Here is a 12460-nt window from a genome sequence, read left to right on the forward strand (position 1 = left end):
TAGTATATATAAACAAACATGGATCAAGAATAATGAACAGTATCAATATGAACAAAACAGCCCGATGAAACGGTGCTTTGTTCTTTTGGCCACAAGAGGGCAGTATATACAATTTATCAACATGACGGACTTCCATATTTCTTAAAGATTCCAAATCCAAATGGGTCTGGTTATTGAGGACATCTTGGAAACAATGTCCACATTCACCAAATTAAGACGATGTTCATTATTCTACATTTGCCACAAGAACATTCCCAATAGTATGCAGACATGTGACAAATCCTTCTACATTCCTGAACCGCTTCAAACTATTCAAACCGTGCTGCTCATTCGAGACATCTGGGCAACTATTTCACCCATTGAAATATTTGCTACATTTTCAGAATGCCACAACTTTCAACCACATTCTCAAATTCATTTTGCGTATTTATCCTCGTTCCTCAAATTTTGACTGATTCAAAACATTCCAACTTGAAAATGCTGGAATGGTTTCACGGACAGATAACATGCAAACAAAACACATTCCCCAAATTACAACAAATTAAAAAAAAAATCCTGAAGAATACGAAATACCGAAGAATTGTGACTTGTGGTGATCCATCCAGATTACATTCCATTCCAAATGGTTCAAATTTTTAAAAAACGTCACATTTCACAACTGTTTCCACACCATTCCAACTTAAACTGTTCAGATCATTCAGAACTTCCTTGGAGTTATTTATTGCACAGGCAAACATTTGACAAATGTGCCTCCTCCTACCGCATATTCATTCATTCATTCATTCATCTTCCGAGCCGCTTGATCCTCACTAGGGTCGCGGGGGGTGCTGGAGCCTATCCCAGCTGTCTTCGGGCAGTAGGCGGGGGACACCCTGAATCGGTTGCCAGCCAATCGCAGGGCACACAGAAACGAACAACCATTCGCACTCACACTCACACCTAGGGACAATTTAGAGTGTTCAATCAGCCTGCCACGCATGTTTTTGGGAATGTGGGAGGAAACCGGAGCACCCGGAGAAAACCCACGCAGGCCCGGGGAGAACATGCAAATTCCACACAGGGAGGCCGGAGCTGGAATCGAACCCGGTACCTCCGCACTGTGAAGCCGATGTGCTAACCACTGGACTACCGCATATCTTAACCAAATTAACATTTCAATGAATTCTACACCCTTTCAGTTCAATTTCAGCTTTTAAGCACTGAAATGCGATATGTACAAAAATCTGGAGTTGCTCCAAATTGTTGGACCCAACTGTATCGATCCATTCATCTGGCAAACCTAATTACCCTTGGGGGCAGCAACAACTGTGTGAGCTTTGCGTAATGAGCTGCATATGATGTATCGATCCCAAACACCTGTTGAAATGTTGACCATCTAGTTTCTTGGAAACCAGGGCAAACGTTTTCAAATGACCTTTTCATGTTTATTCTCTGCCTTACACGTGCCAAGGCCGTGACCCTGTGATGTTCCAAATGTGCGCAATCAAAAAAGTCAGGTGTGCAGTGTTTTGGTCACTCGGGTGCTGGCTGATCATCTTCCTCCCCTCCCCGAGTACTTAATCCTTCTTTACATTGGGCTTGGGGGTGTGTCAATGTGTTTTTGACAGCGACACAATGCAAGTCATGATAATTGCTGACACGCTGAGCGCTAATAGCTTGCTTGGTCATGTGGTGGGCCCAGTTTGACCAGTCCTTTTCTCAAATATTCTGCTCAGTCTCGAGCAGGGCTGGACAAACAACAAAGTAAGCAATTTCATTAGTGACAGGCCTGCAAGGGCAGTTGCATTCATTTTGTTGTTTCCTCCATCATGAAATTGATGGGTTAGAATGGAAAAATACACATTTTTTAATTCATTGTCCTTTACTAAAGAGTTGGCTAATTGATTTCCATAAGTTACATAATCAAATAAAATAAGACTAAGTAGGAGAGAAAGCGGATGGATGGTTTTAGCATGAACAGTTTTGATCCAATAATGAGTCAATTCATCTGAATTTAATTTTACATCTTTTAAATAAAGAAAAAAAACCAAAATAATTTTAGGTAGCCATAAGAATGAAATAAAACATTGTATGTAAAAAGATGAAAATAGCATGTAAAAATGTACATTTTAAAATCCAAAAGCAGATAAAAAAACCTACAATGTTTTAAACGATTACAGAGAGCCATAATAATTAAATACAAAATTAGGAAAACAAAACTGAAAATGGGAAATAATAAAATAATATATTAATCATAGCATTTTTTAAAAATTTTATGTTGATTCCCTGATAAAACTGTTGATTTCTTTTTCTCTGGAGATAAATTGTTTCCAGAAAGACTGCATATTGTTTTGTAAATGGAAACTCCTCAGAGATTTGACCTTTTTCCCCCTCGGTGGCTCAAGTATCAAGTACAAGTTTATTGTTATAGATTGCCTATTAGAAACCCTTCATTGGCTTCTTTGAACGGACACCAGGTGGTAAAAGCAACTACGCCTTTTGATAACCTTTTGACTCTCCCATCATAAATTTGTCATTAATCGGCTTAGATAACACAATAATAAAAATACAAGTCAAATATGAGTCAACTCAGTTGCATTTTTTTTTGGTTACCCCATGCCTGAAAACAAACAACAAGAGGCCTGCCCTAGCAAAAGTGAAGTTACAGACCCCTGGAAAGTTAGGGGGGGGTGAAACAACTAAACTATTTAGGAGTGTCTTATTTCAATAGAAAAAAAGGAGGAATAAACTCGGTTATTCACTCCAGAAGTCGAGCAGCGTCAAGACAGCATCACGTGACTCAGGATAGGGTCACGTGACAACGGTCAAGAAGGGGCGGAGTCAAGCAAGGTGGGCGGAGAAGACTTAAATCCGAGCTGGACGTAAACACAGCGGCAGTTGCAGCCGCAGCACCATCGTCAGAGAGCCGCTTACAGCACAGTGACGTTTGGGAGGAAACAACGCCAAAACACGAACAGCTTTCGGCTGCTTTTTCCACGTCGCTCGCCGCTTAATTGAAGCATTTCTCTCCGACTTCAGCTACAGTGATAGCTAAGTTTGGAGAGGCGGAAAAGGAGAGCAAGAGACGTCGCCTGAAATTTTTTTTTCGCCCCTTCTTGGTGGTCTTATTGTTGCCGAGCTCAGTAACACCAGGACAAAAAAAAAAGGTTTCAGAGTTTTTCTTCTCAATCGATTTTTAAACATGGAAAATTCCCGAGCCAATAAGACATGCTGTGGTAGGTGTTAAACGACTCTATTGTTGTTATTGTATTATCCCCCTGGACCTCTTTTATTTTTTTTTTGCGATGAATTCCACGCTTGTAACATTTTCCCTCCCGCTTGCAGAATCCATTCAAGATTTCTTCACTTCATCAAAATTCCTAATCTATTTGGGACATGCACTGTCCACTTGGGTGAGCAAAATCCATTTTATTGCATTATGGTTTGGAATGTTGGCTTCTTGTTTGACTGGTCCTTACGTCTGGCCTCACAGATAATGGCTTGCGGGATTGAATTCTCGACCCCGATATTACACAAACGGAAACATAACTCTCATTGAAAAATAAATGTCCTTTCGCTGAAATATGAGCGTGAGGAGTTTTTAGTCCCAGAGATTACTGAGCAACCAATCCATTGTCTCTTACCAAAAATCAATATTCACCAAAAACCAATATTTATATATTCTGGGCTCATCCTTTTTTAAAATTTTTAATCACAGGTCATGATTGATGCGAATACATACGTCTTAAAAATGCTTAAATGACTTTTAAACAATATTATTATAATATGCCATTAATATAATAATGGCAGTCATTTATGTGAAGATGCTATCATGTTAAAGATTTGTCACAGTAATTTGAATTATTTGAATTGAATACAAAAAAAATAGTAAGTCTATAAATCTCTGCTGGTCTGTTTACATTTTCCAACTCTCTAGCGCTTGAAAATTAGCATGTTATTACATTATAAGCTTCCAGAAGCACGCGTCTCTTTTAAAATTCATGACGGCTCACTCAGGCAACATTTTCAGAAAACGGGACGCTCGCAAAAGTCTGACGTCGTCGTTTCATCTCACATCCAATGGCCACTCCAGAGATTCAGCTCTTTGTATCCAAGTCTTCAAAAGTCCCTTTTCCACCACATCGGCTTCCTTGAAAGCAAGCTTTGGTTTCAACTTGCAGGGTGACCGAATGTGGAACTTCGCTGTGGCCGTGTTCCTGGTGGAGCTGTACGGCAACAGCTTGCTGCTCACCGCCGTGTACGGGCTGGTGGTGGCCGGCTCCGTGCTGCTGCTCGGCGCCATCATCGGCGACTGGGTGGACAGGAATCCCCGACTCAAAGGCGAGGAACATTTTTTGGAATGAATCGTAATGTGTATAAGCAACGGCTCACACAAAAAAAAAAATCTGCGCTTTTCCTGTCAGTTCAGTGTATGTTTGTTAACTGGTGGGCAAATCAGTAACGTCTTGTACAGTCCGGATAACACTCCAAGGGGGCAGTCTGACATTTGCCACATCCCTGTGACAGTCTGAGGTTAAAAGGGTGAGATTCCGGCTGCACGAGAGGAGAAATGACAAGCTGCGGCATGCTTTTCATTTATTCTCACAAAAAAAAAAAAGGTTAGCGTTATCCGGCACATAGCACAGCTTTGTCTTCAATCCGCGCCGGCTGCAATGAAACCATTAAAACATAAAACAATAACTGGATGATGATTTCCTGACCTATATCTCCTCTATTAGTACACCGGTCCACGGTGAGGGTGTTTTGATTCGAAAACAACCACATCAAACACATTTGGGAGCGACAAAAGGGCAACAGGGTGGATCAGGGTGCAGGAAAACCATCGAAAAGACAATCTGTTGCATTTGGTCACGTCTGTCCCCTAATGTCCATTTTCTTTGCACCGCCCACAGTGGCCCAGACGTCTTTGATCGTGCAGAACAGTTGCGTCATGACGTGCGGGATTATCCTCATGGTGGTATTCCAATTCAAAGAGCAGCTCATGGAGGTCTACAACGGATGGCTGCTGGTAAGACGCTCAAATTCTGGGTTACGTGATCTCTCCGGGAGCTTTTCTTTGACCTTTCACCACCGGCTGCTGCTCGCTAACTGATAATGGACTTCCACGTCCGTATTATTTTTGACCCCTTGAAAAGTCAAGTCAAGAGTATTTCTCGAGCACTTTCAAACAGCCATCGCTGTATACAAAGTGCTGTACATGGAGCGATTTAACATACACAATAAACAGTAAGACAAATCGGTAATAAAGGCGGTAGAAAGCACCAAGCAGTAAAATCAAGAACAAATCTAAGTCATGCTGGGTCATGCTGGGAAGACTACAAGTAACCAGATTTACTCGTCCATGCAAATGTGGTCACTGACTGAATAGAATCTGAATTCTCGATCATTGTAACTGTACAACCACTTTGTTTTTTGTTTTGCTTTTGTTTTTTAATGACAGGCCTCTCGTCATGAGCAAAGCAACAAAGGCAGAAACCAAACAACAGCCTAGCTAGTGCCAGAGGCGTGTTTACACTTGTTTAACGACTCTAGGGGGGGGGGGGGGTCTGACCGAAGGGCCGTGCAAGTCAACGAGTTCTTCCAAGGCGGGGTCATATGACACACGGGGAAATGTGACCAGGCCTGTCGATGCATTTTTGTTGTGACTATTCTGACCCGACAGCAGCAACAGCTGTGTTGGGCGGTAGCCGACGCAAGATCAACAAATCCAGCGCGCGCCGTATACCTCCAAATCTTCCGCATGTTCAAATATTAATTGCTGCCACCCTAAGTAAGCACTTCATTTAGTGGACTTTATTTCCCCCCGTGAACAAACTTGATACATTTGAATGTGCATCGCGATACAATTTACAATTGAATGCATTCTAGCTGGCGGCCCGGTAGTCCAGTGGTTAGCACGTGGGCTTCACAGTGCAGAGGTACCGGGTTCGATTCCAGCTCCGGCCTCCCTGTGTGGAGTTTGCATGTTCTCCCCGGGCCTGCGTGGGTTTTCTCCGGGTGCTCCGGTTTCCTCCCACATTCCAAAAACATGCGTGGCAGGCTGATTGAACACTCTAAATTGCCCCAAGGTGTGGGTGTGAGTGCGGATGGTTGTTCGTTTCTGTGTGCCCTGTGATTGGCTGGCAACCAATTCAGGGTGTCCCCCGCCTACTGCCCGAAGAGATCTGGGATAGGCTCCAGCACCCCCCGCGACCCTAGTGAGGATCAAGCGGCTCGGAAGATGAATGAATGAATGCATGCATTCTCGCTCAGTCTGTACTTGGAAACAACCGGCGCTGTATACAAAGTGCTGAGCACTTCTTATTTCATGTACTTGTCTTTTTTTTTTATCATCCACATGTGGCAGTGTTCTTGAAAACTCTTTTCCTCTGTGCTCTGCCAAACCTGGAAGACATTGACTTGACTTGACGGGGACTCTTGATTTTCCAGACCGTCTGCTACATTCTGGTGATCAGCATTGCCAACGTGGCCAACCTGGCCAGCACGGCCATGTCCATCACCATCCAGAGGGACTGGGTGGTGGTGGTGGCGGGCCAGGACAGCAGCAAGTTGGCAGGTGAGCGTTTGCGCCCGTAAATGTGGACTTCACGCGATCCTTTATCACATCCGTGTTGGACTTTGACCCTCCCGTTTGGACTCGTTCTCCCGATTTCACATTTGATACGGGGACTCGTAACCCGCGTGCGTCATCAAACCGCATCAATCTCGAAACCAGCTCCAATAAACCTTTCACCCCCCATGCGCCAGATATGAACGCGACGGTGCGGATTATCGATCAGCTGACCAACATCCTGGCCCCCATGCTCGTGGGCCAGATCATGGCCTTCGGCTCGCACTTCATCGGCTGCGGCTTCATCTCGGGTTGGAACCTGTTCTCCATGTTACTGGAGTACACGCTGCTGTGGAAGGTCTACCAGAAGACGCCGGCTCTGGCGGTCAAAGCTGGGCAGAAGGAGCAGCACGAGCAGGAGCTCAAACAACTCAGCCGTGCGAAAGGTATCTAACGAACAACCGTTTGGACGGCGACGGTTGAACGGTCCTATGCGGCATCTTCCCTTCCACATGCCTCGGAGTTAGTCTGCGACCCAGATATCCCATCGGCCTCGGTCTTCAGTAAGACACCTTCAACACGGTGTCACGTGACTACTGGTATTTTTTTCCGGGGGATGTCATCTGACCGGCATCAGCAAAACAGTGGCTAGCGGCCAGCGCTAATGCTAACTCAACAATGGGCTACGCGAGAGGCTCATTTCGCTCCGCAACACGGGAGCTTTTCGGTGACTTTGACACCGAACGCGCCTTGAAAGACACCGGGAACCACTGAGTTCTACAAATGAATTGAGGATTGGTAATCCGCGGTTCTGTTTTGCAGAATCCGAGACAGGCCAAAGTCCAGAGGAGTCCTCTCAACCCCTCATGAACGCAATCGTACCGGCGGTCAAGACGGAGCCCCCCAAAGAGAGAGGGTGCTGCTACCAGGCGACGGAACCCCTGCGCACCCTCAAGGCCGGCTGGAAGGCGTACTACAACCAGAGCATCTTCTTCGCCGGCATGTCCCTGGCCTTCCTCTACATGACCGTGCTGGGATTCGACTGCATCACGACCGGCTACGCCTACACGCAGGGCCTCAACGGCTCCATCCTCAGCCTCCTGATGGGCGCCTCGGCCGTGTCGGGCATCTGCGGAACGGTGGCTTTCACGTGGGTCCGAAAGACGTGCGGCCTGATCCGGACCGGCTTCATCTCCGGCGTGGCGCAGCTCTCCTGCCTCATGCTGTGCGTCTTCTCCGTCTTCGCTCCGGGGAGCCCCTTGGATCTCAGCGTTTCACCCTTCCAGGACCTCTACCCCCACCTGGTCGGGGAGAAGGCGCTACCCGAGGCCGAGCACCTGATGAGCGTCCTTTCCGGTGGGAACGTGACCGCCACCAGCGCGCCGGCCGAAGATCTCCCCGGCCCGACGTCCTACATGTCTGTTAGCTTGCTGTTTGCTGGCGTCATTGCTGCGAGAGTCGGTGAGTCGCAGTGGATCATCTCATTTAGACTATCCAGGTTCAAAAGGTTTTGGTTTTTTTTACCTACCTGGGAAAAACTGATTCGACCCACTTTTCCCGCCATCCAGGCTTGTGGTCCTTTGACCTGACGGTGACTCAGCTGATCCAGGAGAACGTGATCGAGTCGGAGCGAGGCGTGATCAACGGCGTCCAGAACTCCATGAATTACCTCTTGGACCTGCTGCACTTCATCATGGTGATCCTGGCGCCCAATCCGGAGGCCTTCGGCTTGCTGGTCATTATCTCGGTGTCGTTCGTGGCGGCGGGCCACGTCATGTACTTTTACTTCGCCTTCAAGAGTCTCGGCCATCGTCTGTTCCTCTGCTGCTCGCCGGAGCAAAAGGTCGAGGCGGAGGGCAGCCCCTCGCCTCCCAATGTGGTCTAAACCGCCTTTCGCACAGGCCATCACTGGCATGTCCATCCAGCTTGGTATCCATACACGGCAAGCGTCTCTTACAGCCTACTTCAGCGTTACTAACGTCTTCACATGTAGCCAGTCGAGTGCGAAAGCTTGCGATGGAAGCATTTTGCAATGTGTACCAATCCAAAGTTGAAGTTGAGGCAAAGCAGAGGTTTCTCTTATCTCTCCTGTTATGGTCGCGTCTTGGATAAACACAAAATGGGTCAATGGGACTCGCTCCGTATTTGAAAGAAAAAAAAAAAGATGGGGGCGTGGTTTGCATGGGTCAATGTGACCTTCAAAATTGCACGACGGTTGGTCGAGTTAGTGCAAGATAACAAAGGCATTTAATGGGCTAAAAAGAGCGGGAAAAGACTTATGGGTCAACTTGACCCATAAAAACCAAACAGATTTGTACTTTGGCTCATGTAAGTCCTTTTTTGGATGGACTTATTTTGTTTTACTGTAAGAGTAATAATTGTTTTGTTTTTTTTGTTTTTAATGGATACGGAAATTCAAATCAAATTTGGCTTTGGACATTTAAAAAAAAAAGTCTGTTTTTTTTTTACAATTAAACAAAGTAGGTTGCATTGGCCCCAAGAACAAAACCTAACAGGAGGGTTAACACATTCAACATTGCAGTGATGTCATTGGTGCTTCAAGTGTCTTCGTTGTCGTCCTGCGTTAGCTGACACAGGTTGGGATATGTATATAGATTTTTTTTTTTTTATTACTTTCACCAAACAGCAGCAACACCCGGATCTCAAGTCTTTTTTTTTTTTTTTTTTTTAAACGTGATAAAAGCGTTATGCAGAGGACGGTATTTATTCAGGAAAATGTGTCAGCAATATTACACTTAGCCGGGGAGAAATAAAAACCTATCCAGCTGCGTCAATAGCTCTCATTTACCAAAGTCCGGGTTCATATGTGTGGTGTGAAAGGAAGAAGCGAGGGAAGCATTCCACTTTTGCACCAGGTGACAAGAAAACAAAAATAGTGGATATTTTTTACAAATGTCATTTCTGTTTACTTGTTCTTTCAAATCCACCTCAATTTCTGATATGCTGCAGTTCTTTCTCTGTGGACTTTTCTTTTCTCACTGGCCCATCCGTGATTGTTGTTATGCCAGCACTTTACATGACTGACCTCAGGCATTACACCTAATGTCTGATCGGAGGTTTTTTTTTTTTTTTGCACAAGTCCACGGGTTTTCGGTGTGGCTGGAAAAAAAGTGCAGAACTATGTTCGCTAACGGTCCCTGTGAGGTAGGAGGTCTGAATGTAGGCCATGTTTGGCTTGGCTCTCCCCAAATGTGGCTTCAAGGATGCAGGAGCTGCAGTTTTTAGAAGGGGCGGGTAGCTCAAAACACAACTGTGCCGTTTTACGGATAGTCGTTTAACGGCTTGATTGGGGAAATGGCAACGGCATCTCAGCAAGGCAAAAAAACACTGACTGGCTCCATCGTACGTCCTCGACAGCTACTCAACACCAGGTGGTTGGCCACCCATGGTTTCTTTGTGGGAGGGAGCCACACCAGATGCAGTAGAACGCAAGGCCAATTTTTTTTTTTTTTTTGTGGGGAGTGTCCAAGTTGTGCAACCAAAGGCAAACTTGCCTTAAGGATGCAGCTCGGTTTTTCCAGTTCCTTACCAGACTCTGATTGCTAAGCTCTTCGCCATCATTACGAAACATCTTTTCTGTGTCGATAACGATTAACGTCAGTCGGAATCCATATATCCAGTTGGAAAAAAAATTTTGAAAAAGTTTTGAAATGTTTTTTATGATCCCTGTGTTGTCAAATTGTTTATTTTGATCCAACTTCACTTATATGCATGAATCTGACACTGTATAACGTAGTGCGTGTTTCATCGAATCAGAGAAATTGTGCGTGTTTTTTGTTTTTTTTTCACTCCATGAATTGAGGAAACCGTTTGTAATGGAAGAGGCATCGAAAATAAAGGACCTTCAATTCTATCGGGTGTGTGTTGAGTATTCTTGGCTGCACAGTCTGGCTTGCACATTCCTCCCGCCACAGAATCCCTTTTGTTCAAAGTTTTCCTGGCGAAAAGACTTACGAGTGGCTTAAGAGTTTCTGTCTGGGAGGGGAAACGTGGATTTTTGATGTCACTGGTTCACATGACTGCATTTCATGCAGCTAAAAAGTTGGGGGGGGAAAAAAATCAGCCCTGGATAGCATTTATCATGAAAGTGGTTGGAAGTGTCGATCATAACAGGACGCATAAAAGTCTCAAGGATGAACCCCCCACCCCCCCCAAAAAATGCCACTACACTACCGCCACCAGTTCCTCAAAGAGTATGAGAGTTAGATTGTGACTAGCAGATGTTATTAGACGAAACTACTTGAAGCACGGGTAATGAAAATGCCCCAGTCAGCAGCTTCGCCAATTGATGCGGAATTTGGTGGACGTGTTCGTTGTGACAGAACGCAGAAAAATGCTTTCGGACCAATGCCTGACTTTAAACAGGAAGTTGGCCATTTTGGTTCAAAGTCAGAATCAAGAGAGCGTGATTTTTTTTTCTGCCTATCAATGGCACCCCACCCCCCACCCCCAATTTATTTCTTGATTTTTTACTTCACAGACCGCATAACAAGAGACACCGTGTACTGCTCCTTCCTGAACCGTTTTTCAACCTTCCGATTTGTAATGACTACAGTAAACCTGAGAAACATGACCTCATAAAGGTTTAGTTTGTCATTTAATGTAACAATTGACTATCTTCTTCAATCGTAAAGTGAGCATCTAGAGCACCAAGATAAGCGTTATAACTCTTTCAGTCATTCGCCACGTCGCACCGCGTACGATGACTAACATCGGCAATTGAAGAAAAAGCGCCGGCCTCCTATTCGCGGACCTTTTGAACAATGTCACCGTGTTAAAAACGGTTTGTACATTGCCACAGGTGACATTGAAATGATGTCACGGTTATTGGCATCTTGAAATTTGAAAACATTTATCAAATATATTTAATCATTAACCACACGAGTGAAAATTTGGGTAATGCACTTTTGAACGTAAACCGGCCTATGATTGAACCTCGTTCGTTTCACATTGAAGTCAAAGTTAAAAAAAAAGGACGTTGTGTCCTGGCGTCAAAATCCTCAAGATGATTTTAATGACTTTGGACTTTTTGCCAAAATTCAATTCAATTCAATTCACTGCCTGGCTTATTGCTCCTGCGCTGTCCCTACTCACTCAAACCTCATCCTGCATTTCCAATAAAAATCAGTTTGTATAAAAACTGCAAACGTAAAAAAGTTCATTTCCCCGCCCGCCGGCAAAACTTTCCTGTTACACAGCATAAAAAGGCACACAAAAAAAGATCTCTCTGCATGACCAAGCAGCTTGGAACAAAGATGAAGATTTCGGCAGAAAAATTTATTTGTCTTCCGTTAACAAATCCCAAAGTCCTGAGTCTGCAGTTTCACAAGATCACGTTTTGGAGCAAGAGTTAGATAAGACTTCACTTTCATCAGCAGTTTTCATTTCCCTTCTTGTGGCAAGCAAGAAGACCAAAAAGAAACCTCCGCATAATCTAAAAGATTACTAACAATGTCAAGATTTTGTATGCTTCAGTGTCAAGCGGCGAAAGTGGGTCAAGTTGGAGCTCCTGATGGCACACAGCCCCCCCCCCCCCCCCGCACTTTTCTTTCAATCCACGATGGACTTTGTATGCCTGTACTGTAGACTCATTGATCTTTGGGCCTGACTGAGCAAGGTTTTATTTGGTGCGGTCTAAATCAGCCGCAGTATCGGTTCCGGGAAGACTTGTGATGTCACAATCAAGTTTTACTGTCTTTTTGCAGGCCCCCCTTCAATGCAACGAAACGCGCCGAGTTCATCCAAACATGCTGATGCATCACGGTTTCTCACAAGGCCCTAAATTGTTTGCAAAGAACGAAGCGGTCAACTTGAAGGAGGACTTATCTGCCGTGTTTATCTTGCCTCATTGTCTGTAGACATTGACCCTTCGAAATACTAAGACATACT

General features: G+C 44.9%; 1 protein-coding gene across 1 annotated transcript; it reads left to right on the forward strand.

The window, feature by feature from the left end:
* Positions 1-2852: 2852 nt before the first annotated feature.
* On the forward strand, positions 2853-10424 carry slc40a1 (solute carrier family 40 member 1). The gene is made up of 8 exons (XM_052082635.1): positions 2853-3215; positions 3325-3392; positions 4161-4320; positions 4893-5008; positions 6430-6556; positions 6748-6996; positions 7373-8011; positions 8119-10424. The coding sequence occupies exons 1-8, from the start codon at positions 3182-3184 to the stop codon at positions 8433-8435; spliced, it is 1710 nt and encodes a 569-aa protein (XP_051938595.1). The 5' UTR covers positions 2853-3181; the 3' UTR covers positions 8436-10424.
* Positions 10425-12460: the final 2036 nt, after the last annotated feature.

This window comes from Hippocampus zosterae, chromosome 12 (genome assembly GCF_025434085.1).
Source record: "Hippocampus zosterae strain Florida chromosome 12, ASM2543408v3, whole genome shotgun sequence".
In the NCBI taxonomy this organism is placed as follows: Eukaryota; Metazoa; Chordata; class Actinopteri; order Syngnathiformes; family Syngnathidae; genus Hippocampus; species Hippocampus zosterae.

Bases quoted from the DNA above. Each gene is read 5' to 3' on its own strand.
- slc40a1 (XM_052082635.1), top strand. From the start codon at position 3,182: ATGGAAAATTCCCGAGCCAATAAGACATGCTGTG. The intron at 4,321-4,892 runs GCGAGGAACATT...CACCGCCCACAG, and splicing joins CAGGAATCCCCGACTCAAAG to TGGCCCAGACGTCTTTGATC. The intron at 5,009-6,429 runs GTAAGACGCTCA...TTGATTTTCCAG, and splicing joins TCTACAACGGATGGCTGCTG to ACCGTCTGCTACATTCTGGT.